The sequence below is a fragment of the Sinohyriopsis cumingii genome, unplaced genomic scaffold (genome assembly GCF_028554795.1).
Source record: "Sinohyriopsis cumingii isolate HCF-2022 unplaced genomic scaffold, ASM2855479v2 utg004279l, whole genome shotgun sequence".
Taxonomy (NCBI): Eukaryota; Metazoa; Mollusca; class Bivalvia; order Unionida; family Unionidae; genus Sinohyriopsis; species Sinohyriopsis cumingii.
In genome coordinates, this window is record NW_028316710.1 from 23,587 (window position 1) to 43,365 (window position 19,779).

At 42.3% G+C, this 19,779-nt stretch overlaps 1 protein-coding gene and 1 pseudogene across 4 annotated transcripts in view; one reads left to right on the plus strand and one right to left on the minus strand.

Moving 5' to 3' along the window:
* Positions 1–19,779, plus strand: part of LOC149769226 (arrestin domain-containing protein 3-like) — a 52,332-nt gene that overhangs the window by 23,064 nt on the left and 9,489 nt on the right. For 3 of the 4 annotated variants that reach the window (XM_089949948.1, XM_089949947.1, XM_089949949.1), the window contains exons 3-6: positions 1,761–1,895; positions 2,398–2,621; positions 3,587–3,769; positions 4,230–4,412. In XM_089949948.1, coding sequence (XP_089806074.1) covers positions 1,761–1,895; positions 2,398–2,621; positions 3,587–3,769; positions 4,230–4,412 — 725 coding nt within the window. The remainder of the gene's footprint in view (positions 1–1,760; positions 1,896–2,397; positions 2,622–3,586; positions 3,770–4,229; positions 4,413–19,779) is intronic. The other variant, XM_089949950.1, reaches the window with a different exon arrangement.
* Positions 7–1,276, minus strand: LOC149769227 (uncharacterized; annotated as a pseudogene).

A 19,779-nucleotide genomic window follows, 5' to 3' on the forward strand; every position in this document is an offset into this window, starting at 1 on the left:
GTAACAAAGTTACTGCGTTTTTCGTTAACAAACTTAGGAGAAAACAAGGGCAAATATTAAGACAAACAATTGGATAAATAACAATAAATGTATATCATCAATATCAGGATTCAGTGTATAATTTCCGTGGGTTTTAGGATTCATTGTATTATTTCCATGGTTATATGGATTCAGTCTCTTCTCTCGATGGTTATATGGATTCAATCTCTTCTCTCCATGGGTATAAGGATTTAATGAATTCTCTCCATGGGTATAAGGATTCAATGAATTTTCTCCATGGGTATAAGGATTCGATGAATTCTCTCCATGGGTATAAGGATTCGATGAATTCTCTCCATGGGTATATGGATTCAATGAATTCTCTCCATGGGTATATGGATTCAATGAATTCTCTCCATGGGTATATGGATTCAATGAATTCTCTCCATGGGTATAAGGATTTAATGAATTCTCTCCATGGGTATATAGATTCAATGAATTCTCTCCATGGGTATATAGATTCAATGAATTCTCTCCATGGGTTTAAGGATTCAATGAATTCTCTCCATGGGTATAAGGATTCAATGAATTCTCTCCATGGGTATATGGATTCAATGAATTCTCTCCATGGGTATAAGGATTCAATGAATTCTCTCCATGGGTTTAAGGATTCAATGAATTCTCTCCATGGGTATATGGATTCAATGAATTCTCTCCATGGGTATAAGGATTTAATGAATTCTCTCCATGGGTTTAAGGATTCAATGAATTCTCTCCATGGGTATAAGGATTCAATGAATTCTCTCCATGGGTATATAGATTCAATGAATTCTCTCCATGGGTATATGGATTCAATTGCTTCTCTCATGGGCATTTGGATTAAATGCATATTATGAGTATTATGATTCAATGTATTATTTCCATGGGTATTACGATTCAATGCATTATTTCTATGGGTATTACGATTCAATGCATTATTTCTATGGGTATTACGATTCAATGCATTATATTCATGGATGCAAGGATTCAATGTATTGTCTCCATGTGTATTATGATTCAATGTATTATTTCCATAGTATTCTATATATTCTCTCCATCCAGAAAATAAACATATCCATAGAGTAATTAATATTGGCTGCCCCATTTCTTTAATCAGATATATGTCTAAAAGAGATTGCGAAGATAGTTCGTTAGGCAATCTGTCTGTCTGTCTGTCTCATGCCAAAACAACCTTTCTTACATAAACAGATTAAGCGACCCAAAAGGCTACATATTAAAATACCTTCGTTTTTGTCATTTCAAGTCTGTGAAATGGCCTGATTTAATCTATGTTTACCATCACTTTTGGGTATTGATGACTGGATTGGTGTGATATAAACTTTATGTTAGATTACGAACCGCCCCATATATATATATATATATATATATATATATATATATATATATATATATATATATATATATATATATATATATATCGTGTTTTTTGTATAATAACGATGCGCATTGATTTATGTAATAATGTCTTTGTTTGTCACAATAGTTTGTTTTTTTTGACGACAAGAACAACGCATTTTCTTGCGTCAATAAAGTACTCTGAAACTCTGTTTTTTTTTTGGTACAATGTTCAGCTTTGAAATTTAATAATTGCAGTTCAACAAAATTCCAAAATGTAATCTAAGGAGATCTTCCTTTGTAAGGTAACAGTTGATATCATCATCTACATTTGTTTTATTTTAAAGACATCATATCATATTATTTATTGTGCGTTTTTTTTTTAGAGATAAGATTGACCTTTTCCGGTGATGCTAATGTAAGATGGACAGAGAGAAGAAAAACAAAGAATGGGACGACTACAGTCGTATATAGCAACCATGAAAGCTATTTTAACACAACCGTACATTTGGTTCAAAAACGTAAACCTTCAAGCGACACCCACCTGAGAGAGACAGAGAGAGAGAGAGAGAGAGAGAGAGAGAGAGAGAGTCCCTTTTTGATATTGAGCAATTTTGTAACAATAAGAGGGTAAAGTCTAATTAATAATAATGTTAGCAATGCAATTTTTAAGTAAGTATGGGTCGAAAAGCATATTAAAATATTGTGTTTGTTCAGCACCATTTGAACACCTATTCTTTAAGCTGATAATTGTTGATTGACTAAATGACAGCGAATTATTGAACGCGTGTTGCTAAAGACAGGCACATTAATTACTCTGCAGTTATGTTTCAGTTTCATTTTAAGGTCTCACATTTAATGTTGGACTTTTTCTGACTGAGCAAAAATTAACTACTTCATTCTAACTTCACAATTACTTAATAATAATAATAATAATAACAATAATACTAATAATAATGATAATAAAATTATATATATATATATATATATATATATATATATATATATGTCTTCATATTTCAGAGGCTGATCACTCGGGGGATATTATTTTGCCGCAAGGTGTCTACAACTACCCGTTCAAATTTCAGCTTCCACTAAACATTCCGTCCTCGTACGAGGCCGTGATCGGACGCGTGCGTTACGCCGTGGTAGTGACGGTTGACAAACCGTGGGCCTTCGATCTTGTGACGATGGGTCCTTTCACTGTTATATCACTGTTGGACTTAAATAAGCTGCCAAACGTTGCTGTAAGTAGATACGAAGAATTTATCTAGGTACAGAACTCCTGTTATATTTAACATTTACACATTTAATAAGTTCTAATGTTTAACCCGACCCCGACCCAACACAAAATCGGCCTCTTCTTTAATTAAAAGTTTAGAGAGGGTCATCATAAGTTGATCACGTTTTGAGCTATATATTAAATTGCATAACACTACGAAGTGATCTGCTTCACCTCCCAATTTGCTCTCGGCTAATTTATGCAGTTTGTACCAACACGTGTTGGAGTGAGATTCTAGCGTGCTTCAGTGAGAATCCTAACTATTTAATGTTATGACAGTTTCTTTCAGATTACACCACGTTCAGTCTCCAGTACTCCCTCAAGCACATTTTTCTGGGCATTCTCTTTGAAAGTTTCCTGTTTACATTATTTGGCGAGACATTCTAGGCTTTGTATATCATCCTGTATGGTTGATAATTGTTTTGGCTGTGTCAAGCACGTCTTATTAGAGGGCTCTTCAAGCATACTCTATTGCTTTTTTCACGAGCGAAGAAGCTTTACACAGATGAAATGTAAATAACACAAAATGTGAATGTGTTATACACATAAGAACACCAGCTTCGCTCAGTATAAAAATTAAGTTGACGCTAAATTATATAAGTTGGGACAGATAAATCTGTTCATAATATATGTTCCGTAATGAACAAACGAAGCATCATAAAAATGTGAGACAGACGACTACTTGTCTATCAAAATATTGTCGCTTCCAGAGTACATTGATGGTTATTGAAAACTAAAAATAGCTTGAAAATTAGCAGACATTTTCATACAACAATACATGTATTCATTGTTGAAATTTGATATAATGGTACAGAACGTCATAAACAAACCTCAAAAAGCGGTTTCTATCGCGGAATATAAATGCCTCAATATCTATGTGAATTGTACAAGAAAACGACACGGGTTTAAGTTTGAATCTGCAATTTTCAGAACGGAGGGACAATTGCAGACGAGAAAACGTTATGCTGCCTATGTTGCAAGAGCGGGCCAATCAGAGCCAATATTACTACCGATCGTCTGGGGTACGTGCCTGGGGAAGCCATCAAGTTCAGGGCGGAAATTACTAACCTCAGCAACCGGCAGATGGAATGCTCGAAGGCACAGCTTGTCATGGTTGGTAACTTGTCTTTCTTAGTACCAATGTGTGTGTGTGTGTGTGTGTGTGTGTGTGTGTGTGAGAGAGAGAGAGAGAGAGAGAGAGACTTGATGATATCTTTGAATAACTAAGTGGCATACTATACCGATGTTGCGCTATGTCAGCGTTTTGCAGACTTTTTCCTACATTAGCATTAATCATTTAAAAAAGAGACTTTGGAAGAAAGTTAAGAAACTGTTGCAGCTTGTGAAATCACGTAAATTATAAACTTCTACCGAAGTCCATTTTCTTCAGAGACAAACATTAATAATAATGTATTATCTTTTATGTTTTAAATATACATCAGATATCAACCTGAGTGTGTATCACAAATACGACCAACAAATTTTGTTTTGCTCTCTAATTTATGGTGTTATAATTGTCATATTCCCATTGAAACTTTAGATGACTCAATAATATCTTGTATGTATATTTCAGCAAGTACACTATCATGCGCGACGTAAAACCAGAACAGTAAGAAATGTGCTGTATGCAATAAAACGGCCGCATATACCTGCAGGGGATACCGATGTCTGGGACGGTTACAAGCTTCATGTACCTCCTGTACCGCCGTCTTTTCTCATTGGATGCAAAATAATTGATATTCATTACTATGTAACGGTAGGTACTCACATAGTTCGTGCATAATACAATGACAGGAGTAGTGAAAGGGGATACCGTAGCCTCAATGGGAATTAACGTTACAGACCACCCCCCCGGGACACTATAGCCTCAATGGAAATTTAACATGGAGAAAAATCGTGGGACACTATAACCTCAATGGAAATTTAACATGGAGAAAAATCGTGGGACCATATAGCCTCAAGGGAATTTAACATGGAGAAAAATTGTGGGACCATATAGCCTCAAGGGAATTTAACATGGAGAAAAAGGGGACTGTATAGCGTCAAAAGGAATTTAAACAGGGTGGGACTGTATAGCGTCAAGGGAAATTGAACATGGGATTTTTTTTTAAAAAAATAAAAATTTTTTTTAAAAAAATGGGGTAGGCAATCGAAAGTCATTCTCTTTTCGAGAAATGTGGGTGGCCCTGAAAAGGGCCTTTGGGTTTATGTTAATATTAATATTAACATAGATGGCATCTGTCACATCTTCTTCTTCTTAAACTCCTTCTATCTGCAGGTCCATACACAAGTACCCTCTTGAGACATCCTTGTCTTTCTATGTAAACTCTTCTCATCCATAGACTAGTATCTGTCCTATCAACAACAGTCCACTTGGACCGGACATACATGAGCATGTCCGTCCTAAACATCATTGAAGACACAAGGGTGGATGATTCAACTGTAGTCCACATCTGGAGGCGACGAGAACAGGTGAATCAGTGCAGTGAACTGCGCTTATTTATAGGTAGAGGAAGGATTGAAACGGATTGAGTTCATTCACCAATCCGAACACGCGTGACAAAATTCAGTCAGTCCGCATCCAATCCGAAGAGAGCAGTCTGTGACGTCACGTGGTCTATATAGATTCGCTAGCGCCTGTGTGCAGTCAATCTATGCGACAGTGATTCAACATGACGGAAACTCAGAAAACGATCCATTGGGGTGCACCAGCAGTGGAGACCGCCCAAGGGAACTCGGACTTACTTTCAGAAGAGGTAAATTGGGATTTTGTGGATTTTCTTACCTCGCAAGAATTTGTTCCGGAACCTTCGTCACCTTCTTCATTACCGCAAGTGGAGAATTTTAGACAGAGACAGAAAGAAGAATTGGAGAAATTTATACAACGACAAAAGGAAGCGGAACAAGCTTTTCTTTTACAGCAGCAACAGCAACAGCAGCAAGAAGAAGAGGTAAGAAAAAAACAAGAAGAAGAAGAAGTAGCAGCAAAGAAACAAGAGGGTGAAAATCAAACGGTCACGATACTGTTAGACATTTTAGCGGAGTTAAGAAGTCTGAAACAAATGTATCAGACTTCTTTATCACGACCGAAGAGAATACGACCTTCCCGAGCTAAACACGTCAACCCTGTGACTAAGCCTGTCTTACCACTCTTAGTGATTTCAACCAAATCATCATCATCATCAACATTACGCAGTCCAGAAGTAGGCCTTGGCGGTGGCAAAGGCTTAAGGCAGTTAAAGTTGATTGCTTAAACTCACCCCTACACCAAAAAAACCAAAGGCCCTTTTCAGGGCCACCCACGTCTCTCGAAAAGAAATACAATTTCAATTGCCAATAACTCAAAAACAAAACAAAAAAAAAAAAAAACATTTTACCCCTATAGTACGTTTATATGAGTGCGTGAGTGTAGCTTCTTATTTTAAAATCATAACTCAAAGACACTTACCTTATATAATTAATTTATTCTTTTATCCATAGTTGCAATCCAATTCACAATTCACAACAGAACACTTTAAAAAGTTCATAGACTTCTTCTGTCTCCTGGTTTAGTCTCTCTGTTTTTTCAATTTCTTCACCGTCACAGTCTTTTCCTCCTCTTCCTCTTCACTTTCTTCCCTTCTTCTTTTCTTCTCCTCTTTCTTTTTCTTCACCTGTCTGCTTTCTTCCTCTGAAGAATCCCTCTCTTCTTCTGAAGAATCCCTCTCTTCTTCTGAAGAATCCCTGTTTTCTTCTGACTCCTCTTGTTTCTTTTTTGGGCAATCTGGAGACCAATGTCCTTTTTCATGACAATAATAACAGGTATCTTGACTTTTGTCTTTTCTAGCCCCTTTTTATCTTTTTTGACGATCTGGACACTCTGAAGACCAATGCCCTTTCTTCTGACAGATATAACAAGTATCTTGACTTTTATCTCGAAAGGAAGGAGAGTAGTCCGTCGGCTGGTCTGAAGAGAATTTTCTAATGACCCCTCGCAAAGCTCTGATGAAACGTTCGATTTGGCTAGTCTCTTCCATCGTTGTACTCGGTTAGAGAGTGAAATGAATAGTGAAAGGACAAGACACACACCCTTTTATATACGCTGGTCTGCCATGACTATAAATTAGTCCATGGTGTTTAAACTTGAGTCATTTGACGTTTTTTACTCAAGATGAAACGATCCTATTCATTCGAGAAGAAAGAAGAAGAAGAAAGTAAGAGGCAGAAACGTGATCTATCGCCTCGTACCAGGGCTGAAGTCTTGGCACAAATTCATGCCAGTGATTTTGAAGAGGACATGAGTGAACCAGAATTCAAACCCTCTAAACCAAGTTCGCCACCCTTAGTCAACCCTGAAAAATACTATTCCATTCGAGAGAGGGAAAAGCGCTCCTCTAGAAAATTTAGAACCACGGCTTACAAATACACGTTGAAGTTTAAAGATTTCAAGGCCGAAGTACCGTTAGAGAAAGCAGAAGGGTTCATCACTGGGGTGTGGGATTCTTTGCTCACCACACTCAAGCGACAATGTCAACCCAAAGAAGACGATCGCTCGAGACTGTCCATACAACACGACGGTTTGAAATCCCCTGTTTGGATCGAGTTTAGCACCCCTGCAGAATTGACCACTTCCAAAGTCATGGACAAAATTCAACACGTGCAACAATCTAATGACCAGTTTGACATCACCGATGGAAAAGCCACACTGGACATGACCCACGTCTCTCATCCTCAAGGGACTGGACGCAAAAAGATGTTATTGGTGAACGAGCTTCGCAGCATTAAGCGTAGCCTCGTCTAAATTCACAACCCTCAAGACCAGATGTGTTTAGCCCGAGCCATCGTGGTGGGACGAACCTATGCCAACAAGAACGACAGGACAGAATGGAAAAGAGCCTGGAAAACTATTCGACAATCGGACCGAGCCAAACAACGAAACGAAGCAGAACTCCTGTTGCAACAAGCCGACTTGCCCAAAGACAAACATTATGGCATTCCTGAAATGCAAAAATTGCAAGATGTCCTAGCTCCACGATACACCTTGAAAGTGTACCCTCAAGAAATGCGTGGGTCTCTGTTATTTCGAGGGAAAGACTTTAAGGACGGAAAATACATTCATGTCTATTATCACGATAACCATTTCGATACCATTACCAGTATCACTTCATTCCTGGGATACGGTGACCATGGTTATAATAATCGAGAGCAACACAAACATTGCGGATTGAAATGCTCAGGATGTTTGGCCTCTTCACCCTGTCTGAGCGAAAAACCAGTGCCTTGTTCAACTTGTCTGCGCACGTTTGTCGGCCCTACCTGTTACCAACAACATTTGAAGACGCAAGGTTCACAGCAGAAATGTGCTTGTCAACTGCTGAGATTGTGCCCTACGTGTGGACAAGGCCTATGTACCAATAATGTCAAGGCACACGTATGTTCAGGAAAGAAAAAATGTCACATTTGTCACCACATCGTGGACTTGGAACACCAATGCTACGTGCAAAAATACCAACCTCCACCAGAGAAAGAGGACGGTCACAAGAAGAAAGGCAATTTCATCTTTTTTGATTTCGAATGCATGCAAGAGACCGGCATTCACATTCCTAATTTCTGCGTGGCTCATCGAGCGTGCGAGAAGTGCATTCAAGAACCTATCTTCAGTCATTGCCCTCACTGCAGCAAGATTCCCGGAGGGCGTGAAAAAATCTTTCGGGGACCGAACACGTTAGCCGATTTTGCTAAATGGGTTTTAGACCCCATCGACAAGACGTGGAGCCAAGAGGACATCGAACGTTACGGAGATTGTCATCGTCATGCCACGGTGATGGCTCACAATTTCTCCGGATACGATGGACAGTTTCTTTTGAGGTACTATACGGAACAAGGCACTGTGCGTCCTAAAGTGACTTTGAACGGAGCCAAAGTCATTTTCATGCAAGTGGGACAAGTACAGTTTAAAGATTCGATGAGTTACTTGGACATGCCTTTGAGCCGAATGCCTAAAACGTTTGGAATGACAGAAATGGCTAAAGGGTACTTTCCACACTTTTTCAATACGGAAGCCAATCAACACGCCTTTCTACCCCATTTACCTGAGGCTCACTATTACGACCCCGACAACATGCGTACCGAACAACGAGAAGCTATCTACCCTTGGTACCAGGCTCACGCCTTCGACCCTTTCGACTTTCAGGAAGAAATGTTAAAGTATTGTCGTTCCGACGTGGACATTTTACGACGTTGCTGTGGAAAATTTCGAGAACTGTTCATGGAACACGGAGGGGTCGATCCTTTGAAAGAAGCTTGCACCATTGCCAAAGCGTGTTCCTTAGTATATCGACAACGATTCATGCCTGAAAAGACCGTGGCTGTCATCAGTCCTCAAACGATCCACTTTGTCAAACGTCAATACTCGGTCAAAGCCCTACGTTGGTTACATTACTTGTGCGAAAAGGAAGACAAATGGATTCAGCATGCCCGCAACGGAGGAGGCGAAAAGACCATCGGAACGCATTCGGTCGATGGCTGGGACTTAGAAAACCCCAAGATCGTGTACGAGTTTAACGGTTCTTTATTTCACGGATGTCCCGTCTGTTACCCTGACCGTGGCACTAAAAATCAGTTTTTACAACAAACCATGGAAGACTTGTACCAGGCTACTTGTCAACGACGCCTAAATTTAGAACAGGAAGGATACCAAGTGGTGGAAATGTGGGAACACGAGTACGATCACCGTATGAAAACCGATCCCGAATTTAAACACCTCGTGGAAAGTTACCAGTTCATGGACCCGCTGAACCCGAGGGATAGTTTGTACGGAGGAAGAACCAATGCCACCTGTTTGCTGTACCAAGCCGACGAAGAGAAAGGAGAAGAAATCAAATACTTGGACGTGTGTTCGATGTATCCCTACGTGTGCAAATATTGTCGCTTTCCTGCAGGGCACCCACAGTTGTTGACGGAATACATCGACCTGAAAAACATTCGACAATACGAAGGCTTGATCAAGTGCAAAGTTTTGCCTCCCACGAACCTATACCATCCCGTCTTACCTCACCATTGCCAAGGCAAACTGATGTTTCCTTTGTGTCGTACTTGTGCCGAAACGTGCAACCAAGACCAACCTTGTCAGCACACCCAGGAAGAACGGGCCTTGACGGAAACCTGGGTCAGCGTAGAATTGTTCAAAGCTCTGGACATGGGATACCAACTGTTAGAAGTGTACGAAATTTGTCACTTTCCCAAGACACAACAATACCACAAGGGTCAACCCAGTCAGAAAGGCATTTTCGCCGACTACGTGGATGCCTTTTTGAAACTGAAGCAAGAAGCCAGCGGCTATCCTTCCTGGTGTCACACTCCCGAAGACCAAATAAAATTCAAAGAGAAATACTATGAACAAGAAGGCATCTCTTTAGACCACATCGAGAAAAACGAAGGCAGGCGATCGTTTGCCAAAGTGATGTTAAATTGCTTGTGGGGTAAAATGGCACAACGTCCGTGTTTACCCAAGACGGAATATTTGACAGAACCTTCCCGCTACTTCCAGATGATTCACGACAAAACCAAATACATGAAACACGTGGACGTCGTTCGCGAGGGTTTGATCTTGGTCAATTACGAAGAAGATCTGGACTTTGTACAAGACGACCCTTTTGGAAATGTCATCATTGCGGCTTACGTGACAGCTCATGCTCGCTTAAAATTGTACGAAGCTTTAGAACTGTTAGGGGAACGCGTCCTGTACTTTGACACGGACAGTTGCATTTACATCCATCACCCGAGTCAACAGCACCCTGACATCGAGGGAGACCGTTTAGTATCCTGGGCAGACGAGCATCCCGACGACAAGATTCTAAGTTTCGTCAGTGGTGGTCCCAAAAATTACGGCTACGAATACCAGGACCCACAAGGAGAAGTGCACACGACGTGTAAAGTGAAAGGATTGATTCTGAATTATCGTACCAGTCGTGTGGTGAACTTTTGGGTATTGAAAGAAGCCTTGCAATCGGGAGAGGATGGAAACTTTAAAGTGACCACTCACCAACCGAACAAGATTGTACGTTTACCCACTCACCACATCGTCAGTCGACCTTTGGAAAAAATCTATCAAATCGTGTACCAGAATCGAGTGAGACTTCCCGATCATTTCACTTTACCGTATGGACACGTCGGTATTGGTCTGTATATAAAAAGGAACTCTAGGCAAGATCGATAGTTCATTGTGACTACCAAGACCGAGCGAACAAGATGAATACTTTGAATGAGACATCGTTCCAGTTTGGGGATTGTAAAAAAGTTGTATCTTCCTCTAGTGTGACTAATACTGGATGGATAAGACCCAGGCATTGCGACGGAAAATGTCCGGAAGGAAACTGCGATTGTCCATGTGGTTACCATTGTAATTGCGTAACAGAGTTTGCAGACGAGTGCGATTGTGAGCCTTGCGATGGGTACGATGCTGTACGTTGTGACCTTAGCGATGCTGTAAAGCATCATGGGAACTTTGTTCTCACTACCCCTATCATGGAAAGTGATGCTGTGCGTGTTAAACCTGAGGGATGCGAAAGCGATGCCACTCGTCCTCTTGGACATTTTACTGGGTTTCGTTTTAAAGGGGAATGTCGACCTTCACGTTTACCCCCCTACGGATGTCATCCAGCCCTGAGCAAACTCCTGTTCATGTCACCCAACCCTCATCGAAACGAACCTGTGAAAGACGAATATTCGTTTCCTGTGCGTTTGTCGGAATACTGCGACGTTGAAAATCGTCTTCAATCGTTCAAAGGAAAATGGTCTAAGTATCTGGGAGGACCGACCCCCGAAGAATTAGCCAGAGCCGGATTGTTCTACTTGGGCGAAGGAGATAAAGTCAAGTGCTTCAGTTGCGGTGTGTCACTTCGCCACTGGGAACCGCAAGATTCGGCCTACGTAGAACATGCTCGATGGTCACCGAATTGTCATTACTTACCCTTAGTGGGACCGAGACACTGAAGTAACTTACCATAATCTGTTCATGGATACTTTATACGAGAACATTCGTGCTTTGCCTGTGGAGTTGAGAGAACTCATTTATCGAGAGCTGGTCAAAATACAAGTCAAACGTAAAGAACAATTGCATCCGTTACGTCACCGGTGTTTGAACCACTGGTACCTGAATGCTATAAAAGGACTGATTCAGTTGAAAGTGTTCCATTGGACAGACATTGGTCAACAACCCCCTGGTTTTAAAAAGGATTGGTTTGCTATTGATGATTCTATCTTCTACAATGTAAACGTACTGCATCGAATTCCAGAGGAAGAGTTAACGAATTACCGACATCTTTTACACAATGTCAACTTAGTGAAAGAGGAAACTTCTGAACGAATTGTAATGTGTAAATTAGTGACTAAACGATTTCGATTCGACAATGAATTAAAACTATGTCTGTGCAAACAGTACATTTCTTGTGTCAGACAAAAGAGGATTTAGTATGACCTATTCATGGATACTTTGCTAGAGAACATTCGTGCTTTACCTGTGGAGTTGAGAGAACGCATTTACCGAGAGCTGGTCAAAATACAAGTCAAACGTAAAGAACAGTTGCATCCGTTACGTCACCAGATCTTTAACCACTGGTACCTGAATGGTATAAGAGAGCTGATTCGTCAGAAATTGTTTCAGTGGTCAGACCTTGTTCAATACTTCCATGACCCCGATGATCCACGTGTTGATTATTTAGGTTACTTCGAGATTCACCTACAGCAATACATTGAAGAAGACAAGGTAAAGGATTACCGACATATTTTACGTGGAATCTACTTAGCGGAAGAGGAAACTTCTAAACGATCTCTGACGTTTCGGTTACAGTATGCAACATTTAAATTCCCCGCTGGAAAACGAAGATCTCTGGCTAGAAAGTACGTGTATTCTTTTCGAAACAAAGAGACTATAAAAACAGGCTGCCATGCCACGACTTTTATCACATGTAATCCAACAGATTCCGTGGAAGGAACTCAATGACCATATTCAAACCGTGGATCATTACCATCGATTATTACAAGGGCTGTATCCATTCAATTTGGGTCGACACATAGTGTGTGTCTTAGTGACTTGTTTTCTGGGATTTCGTTTACCAGCCGATTCTTTGTGGACTCTTTACGATCAGTACTTACCACACCCCCATGGCCTTAAATGGTCACGAAAAACTCCTTTTGCTCAAAGCCTTACGGTTTCATCTGGATACTTCTCGACCTCTACAGGAAAAAAAGATTCGTCAACTTTTAGCTACCCAAGAGGTGTATGACGATGTGTGTGTAGCGTGTGACTTACACCCCCATTGGACAGATGTCCGTGCCTGGAAAGAATGAGATTTTGAGGCTTGGACCCAAGAAGTGGCCCAGTATGCACGAGAGTTGTTCAAGGAAAAAAGTTACTTTTCAACCTGTGTTAGTGACGGTGCCAGAAGAACCCGTCACCCAGGACAGGACCGTCGTGGACAGGCCTGAAAGACCCTTTCGGGAGGACACTTGTGTGACCTTACCCCCTACTATAGAACTGGTCAGAACTTTACCCAAAACATGTTGTACAGACACTTGTGTTTATTCCACGTTAATGGTTATCATGTGCCTTTTATCCTTGTACTTAAGCCTTTGGCTTTTATGTATTTTTGTCTTTTGTATTCATGTTTAAAACATTCAATAAACGTGTTCTGAAAAAGGTATATAAACTCTTGTCTTGTTTGTTTTCGTGTCACAAGTGACATTTCTGACACTATGGCTACCTCTGCTGTCTCTGCTCCCTCTTCCTCCACTGTCAAAGTCATCGACGAACACTTAGATCGTGCCACTTGGGAGGCTTTGTATCTTCGCCATCCCTTTAACATGCTCATTGCTGGACCTAGCGGTTCAGGCAAAACCGAATTTGTCAAACGTTTAATCGAACATAAACATCATTTGATCGATCGACCACCTCAGCGGATCGTGTGGTGTTACAAAGAGTGGCAATCGGCGTACAGCCTCTTGCGAGAAAGTCAAGGCGATTCCATCGTGTTTGTGGAAGGCATTCCTAAAGAAGACGACGGCATCGTCTTTGACTCCCGTCAAACCCATTTGGTCATTTTCGACGACATGTTAGGAGAAGACGAAGAAGAAATTAAACTGTGGTTTACGCGCAAAGGGCATCACCGTAATGCCAGTGTCGTTTACATCACCCAAAATTTGTTTCAACAAAGTAAAGCCCATCGCACCATTAGTCTCAATGCGCTTTACGTGGTCTTGTTTAAAAGCCCTCGAGATAAATCGCAAGTGCAAGTCTTATCCAAACAGTTAGGAACGCCTTGGCTGACTCAGGCGTACGACGATGCCACTCAAACGCCACACGCCTATTTACTCGTCGATTTGAAACCTACGACCCCCGATGATTTGCGATTTCGTACCCACTTGTTTCACCACTGGGGTCAAGACAGAGGGCCTGTCCTGTACACGTCTTCGTCCTCGACTTAACCGCACCAAAAAAATCTATAAAAACCTCAGACCCTTTTCGTCTGTCTCACACAGTGTCAACATGACGTCCCTTCAATCACATCTTCCCGTCAAATTGATTCGTGCCTTGTATGGCATCAGTCGAGAAAAAATCCACAAACACGAGCTCGTGTTTTAGAAGCTAGTCTCAAAGAAGTCTTACGATGGTTCACGGTGACGGCACGTCGATTACTACAAGGGATCATTCAGATTCCTCATCAAACCAAACGCTTTTTTGATCGAAACAAAGTCGCTTTGACCCAACTGGCTGATCCCCGCATCGACACTCAAACCAAAAAACAAATCATTTTGAAACCTGGAGGGAGCGGTACTCTAGGAGGGGTCATCATTCGCTCTCTCTTAAGGTGGGATCCTAATGCCCCCAAACTTCTCCCCAAGAAAAAAGTCAAACGAAGCCCCAAGAAGAAGAAAAAGACCAGGTCCCCAAGGAGAACTTCTCCAGTGGCGGGACCCTCCTCTGACCAGACACCACCCCGGAAAAAGAAAAGAAGCCCCCAGAAAAAGAAACAGAGAAAAAGTCCCCAGAAAAAGAAAAGTCCACAGAAGAAAACTAGTCGCAAGAGAGGCACTTCGGCCAGGACGCAACCTTACACTCGCAAACCACGACCTGCCACGGCGGTGACTGCGTCTCCAGCAGCTTCACGTTCATCCACTTCTCCGTTGATGACACCAAGAACTGAAGAGTACTTGGAGACGTTGATCACACCAAGAACTTCTCCGTTGATGACCCCAAAAAGAACTTCCCCAGTGGCAGGACCCTCCAATTTAGTGGCAGTGGCTGCTGCTCACAAAGTACCTTCTCCCAAAATCAAAGTCCATGAAAGACCGGGCATGTTACAAAGTTTACTGGATTTGTCCAAGCAAGAACTGGCTCGATTTAGTCCGTTGCGTACCCCTGGACGACGTGTCATGCCTGTCCTCAAACTGATACGACGTAAAGACAATCAGTGGCGACGCGTTCCAGTATAAAAAAGGCCTGTGACCAAGTCGGGGTATCAGTATTTTTGGTGCTCCTGAAGACTCAAAGATGTCACCCTCCAGAAAACATCCCTCTTCTAAACATCCCCAAGGAAAGAAAAGAAAAGGACTGCCTCCTCGTTTAGTCAAACATGGGGACATGTTATCTGTGCTGTCCAAAGCTTCTCCACCTCTACGAAAAAAACTCATTCAATCGGCCTCCAAAGAGGTCATCGATACCGTGTGCGAATGTTGTTTGAACGTCTTGAAAGGCACGATCCCTTTGTCCAAACACCAGAAACAATGCTTAGGCAAACATAGTCACGTTCTTCGCCAAATGGTTCAAAAGAAAATTCCCATTCGTCAAAAGAAGAAGATGTTGGTCCAACGTGGAGGCATTTTACCCCTCTTGTTAGGTCCCTTACTGAAAGGAGTCTTGGGAACCATGTTGGGAGGACTGGTGGGAGCAAGATAAAAAGACCCTCGGAAGTCCCAAGATCTCAGAATCGACCCCTGACATCCCCATGGAAGCACGAAAACTGGGTTTAGTACCTTACAAACGATGGATGGAATACCATCGTTGGTAAGAACAACGCACCCCGCATTTACCTCCCAATCCCCATTTGAGCGAGATGTCCCAGTTACAACACGAATTGCAGTCCTTGATGGATCGCCAAGATTTGTCCGAAACAGAAAAATCGGAAAAGTACGGTCAACTCTTGCAACGACTGCAACTCTTTCACCAGAAAGCTTTAGACGAAACACCTCTACCCACTCTGAAAGATTTTAAGACCTTGATGAAAAGTCCAGCAACATCACCAGTACCATTACCAGTACCAGTACCAATGACCAAGACAGAAAAAGGAGAAGAAGAAGAAGAAGGGTTTCAAACTCCACCAGAAAACGTACGCAAGTTAACAACACCACCTACCTCCAGAATTGGATGGATTAAAAAGATGATGACCACCCCTTCTTCATCACAAGAGAAAAAGAAAGTGAAGACAGAAGTGAAGACAGAAGTGAAACAAGAACCGATATCCCCTGTTCCCACATCCTCCTCCTCCTCGACACCTATTGCCGGTCGCACACGCAAAGCATTACAATCCAAAAAAATACCCCAAGAGAAGAAGAGTAGCATCTTCCAAGAGTGGGTGCCTTATTAACACACAAACACAAAAAATGGAAAAAGTCTTAGCCAGCATTTACTACGATCCCTCCCATCCTGCAGGTTACGCAGGAGTTCAAAAATTGTATCGTGCTCCCAAAACTCGACTGAAAAGTCTCCGTTTACCTCAAGTGCAACGATGGTTACAAGAACAAGCTACCTACACTTTACACAAACCCATTCGACGCAAGTTCGCCAGAAGTCGCACCCGAGTGGAAGGCATTGATCATCAATGGCAAGCCGATTTAGCCGATGTCTCTCATTTGGCCAGCTACAATCGTGGCTACAAATATTTGTTTTGTGTCATCGACGTCTTTTCCAAATTTGCCTGGGTCGTACCCTTAACTTCCAAATCCAGCAGCGAGTTAGTGCGAGCCCTGCAACGAGTGTTGAAACAAAGCGGTCGTCACCCTCTTCGATGGGAAACGGACAAAGGCACCTAATTTCTGAACCAAGCTTTCCAAAAAGAATTAAAGAAACGTGACATTCAATTTTTTACCACCGAGAATCCCGAAACCAAAGCCAGCATCGTGGAACGTTTTCAACGCACTTTGAAAGAACGCATGTGGAAATATTTTACGCATCACCACACTCTGAAATACATCGACATCTTACCGCACCTGGTGCAAGCGTACAACCAATCTTACCATCGAAGCATCGGACGTGCCCCGCAAGAGGTGACTCCCGACAACGAAGTACTGCTGTTTGAGCGCCTGTTTGGTACGTCCCCGACGAGGGCTGTCCCCAAGAAAAGTGGAGAGTTGACCGTAGGAGATTATGTGCGCATTGGCAAAACCAAACGCACTTTCGACAAAGGTTACTTACCTAACTGGACGACCGAATTGTTTTGTGTCACTGGACGAGTGCATGGCCGTCATCCTGCCGTCTATAAATTGGAAGACATGAACGGAGAAGTACTCAAAGGAACGTTTTATTTGCCCGAGTTACAACGTGTCACCAAAAAAGAAGACGACGTTTACGACATCGAAAGCATTCTCGAACGCAGAACCCGTAAAGTGGGCAAACGACGTGTCAAAGAAGTCAAAGTACGTTGGAAAGGATATCCACCCAGTTTTGATTCTTGGATCGACGCTTCGCAAGTCATCGACTATAAAAAGAAGTGACCATCATGTCCTTTCACACAGACGCAGCTACGTCGACCACTCCTTCACCTAGTTCTTCTCTGCAAGATTTACAAAAACAACCCTTGTGGGTGTGGTGTGGAGAACGTGTGCCTAAAACGCAAATCGTCTTTTTCTGCCAAATCTTCGTGGTGTATTGTGTCATCGGTGCAGCCATTGCCAATTTGAGTTTGCAACAATTGTGGACCATTTTATTGAGCAGTTGCATCGGTTACCTGCTTCCTAATCCCTTCCTGAAATTCTCCTCGAAAGGGAACCACGGGAACCTTGTGTCCAGTGCCAGTGCCAGTCACCACTTAAACAACAAGAACAACAACCCCATTTTGGGCGGAGACACGCCTCTGACGTCCAGTAACCCCTCGGACAGCCACAGAACTCTGGAATTATGAGTCACACTAACCAATTTTACTTAACCTTACCCAGTGACAGTTCCATGGAGGTGTTTCCCAATAACACGTTGTGCTGTTACACGGCCAAATTACCTCAGGCCATCCCAATACATCACGAAGCCCATTGTGAAGTGGCTTTGGTAGAAATCATTCACCCGACTGAAGTCCTCAATGTCCTTCCCAATCAAAATCTTTTTTCAGTGGAAGTTCATGACGAGCAAATGCAACAGTACTTGAATACCCACGTCAAATATGATCACAAAATATATAACCCAGAAACTCAAAAGACAACCTATCGCTTGATCATTCCCCCAGGCTATTATTTTAGTGGTCAACATTTGGTCAGCACCATAAGTTCTAGGTTTAATGTCGTGTTTCTGAAAGCTTTGGAGAGTGTCAGAAAAAGTGTCACCCTGGAGTACCACAAAGTAGCTCGTCGCTTCCTGATGAAATTTCCTGAGGGGCACAAAATGTTGTCTTTCTTATTTTGCCCTGAATTGTTTGACATGTTGGGCGGGGACATGGACATGAGGATGGCCATGATGAAGAAAAACGAATTGCCAGTCATTTCCGACAACGATTCGTTTAGCAAGTTCTTTCGTACCCCAGTAGAACTGATCCAAGAACTGAATTTGATGTTTGTGTACTCCGATGTGGTGGAGTACAACATGGTGAGGAACACCTCCGTGCCGTTACTGCGTGTCATTCCTTTCAAAGTGGATTCTGCCACGCTCGCTGACGAGGAAGGTGGAAACACTTATCACGTCCACCGCGAATTTGTACATCCTCACTATTTGCCCGTCAGCAAATCTTATTTGGACACGGTCAACATTGCTATAAAAGGAGATCTGGGACAAAATATTCCATTCACCAAAGGGAAAGTCACAGTGAAACTCCATTTTCGAAAACGATTCTCTCACGACTCGTAAGTCATGTATCCAGTGTACCGAGGGGTTGCACGACAGCGAGGACACGGTTTAGGAGATATGTTAAAATCAGCCTTTCGTTCGGTGGCCCCAATCTTGAAACCAATGGTGACACGCGGATTGCACGCCTTGAAAGATGCGGCATTGACACACGGCAAAGAATTTCTCCAAAATGTCATCATCGACAAACAAAACCCTAAAGGAGCCTTCTTGAGGGCAGGCAAAAATGTCTTGTTGCAAACCGGCAAAGACCTTTTGAGCCGACGAGAAACACCTATAAATGCCCTGCACGCTACCGAGTCAGGCATTCAGCAAGGACAAGGCAGAAAGAGACGACGAAGAAAACACCCTTTCACCAGACTTCACACGTCTAAAGCTAGAAATTCAAAGAAAAGAAAAACCGTTCGAGACTTAGACGTTTTCGATTATTGAGACACAAAAAAATGATGCACCGAGAGTCTTGCGCCTGTTCCAAGTCGGAACTGGATCTGTTTGCCATGCCACCCACTATGATGACCATGGAAGAATCCCAATGGGTGGAATTTCACCCTGTCTCCTCTTTGACGGATTCCGCTCCCATCGAGTTTGAAATCAAAGGTCAGCCCGAAGATTACATCGATTTGAACAGCAGTTACTTGTACCTGAAAGTCAAAGTTCTTGATAAAACAGGCGGTGTAATAGATGACGAGCCAGTAGCCGATGAAGCAGTAGCTCCCGTCAACAATTTCATGCATTCCTTGTTTAGCTGAGTGGACTTGTACTTGAATAACAAACTAGTCAGTAGCAGCATGGATACTTACCCTTACCGTGGCTACCTGGAAAATCTCTTGACGTACGGAATAGACGCCAAAAACACTCATCTCAATGCTTCTGTGTTATGGGAAGCTGACGATGCAGGCGAGTTTGACAAATTGGAAATTGATACAAAAAAGACTACAGTGAGGGATTTGTAGAACGAAGAGACAAAATCAAAAATGGCCAGAGTTTAGAACTGATGGATCGTTTGCATTTGGACATTTGGTTGCAAGGAAAGTATTTGCTG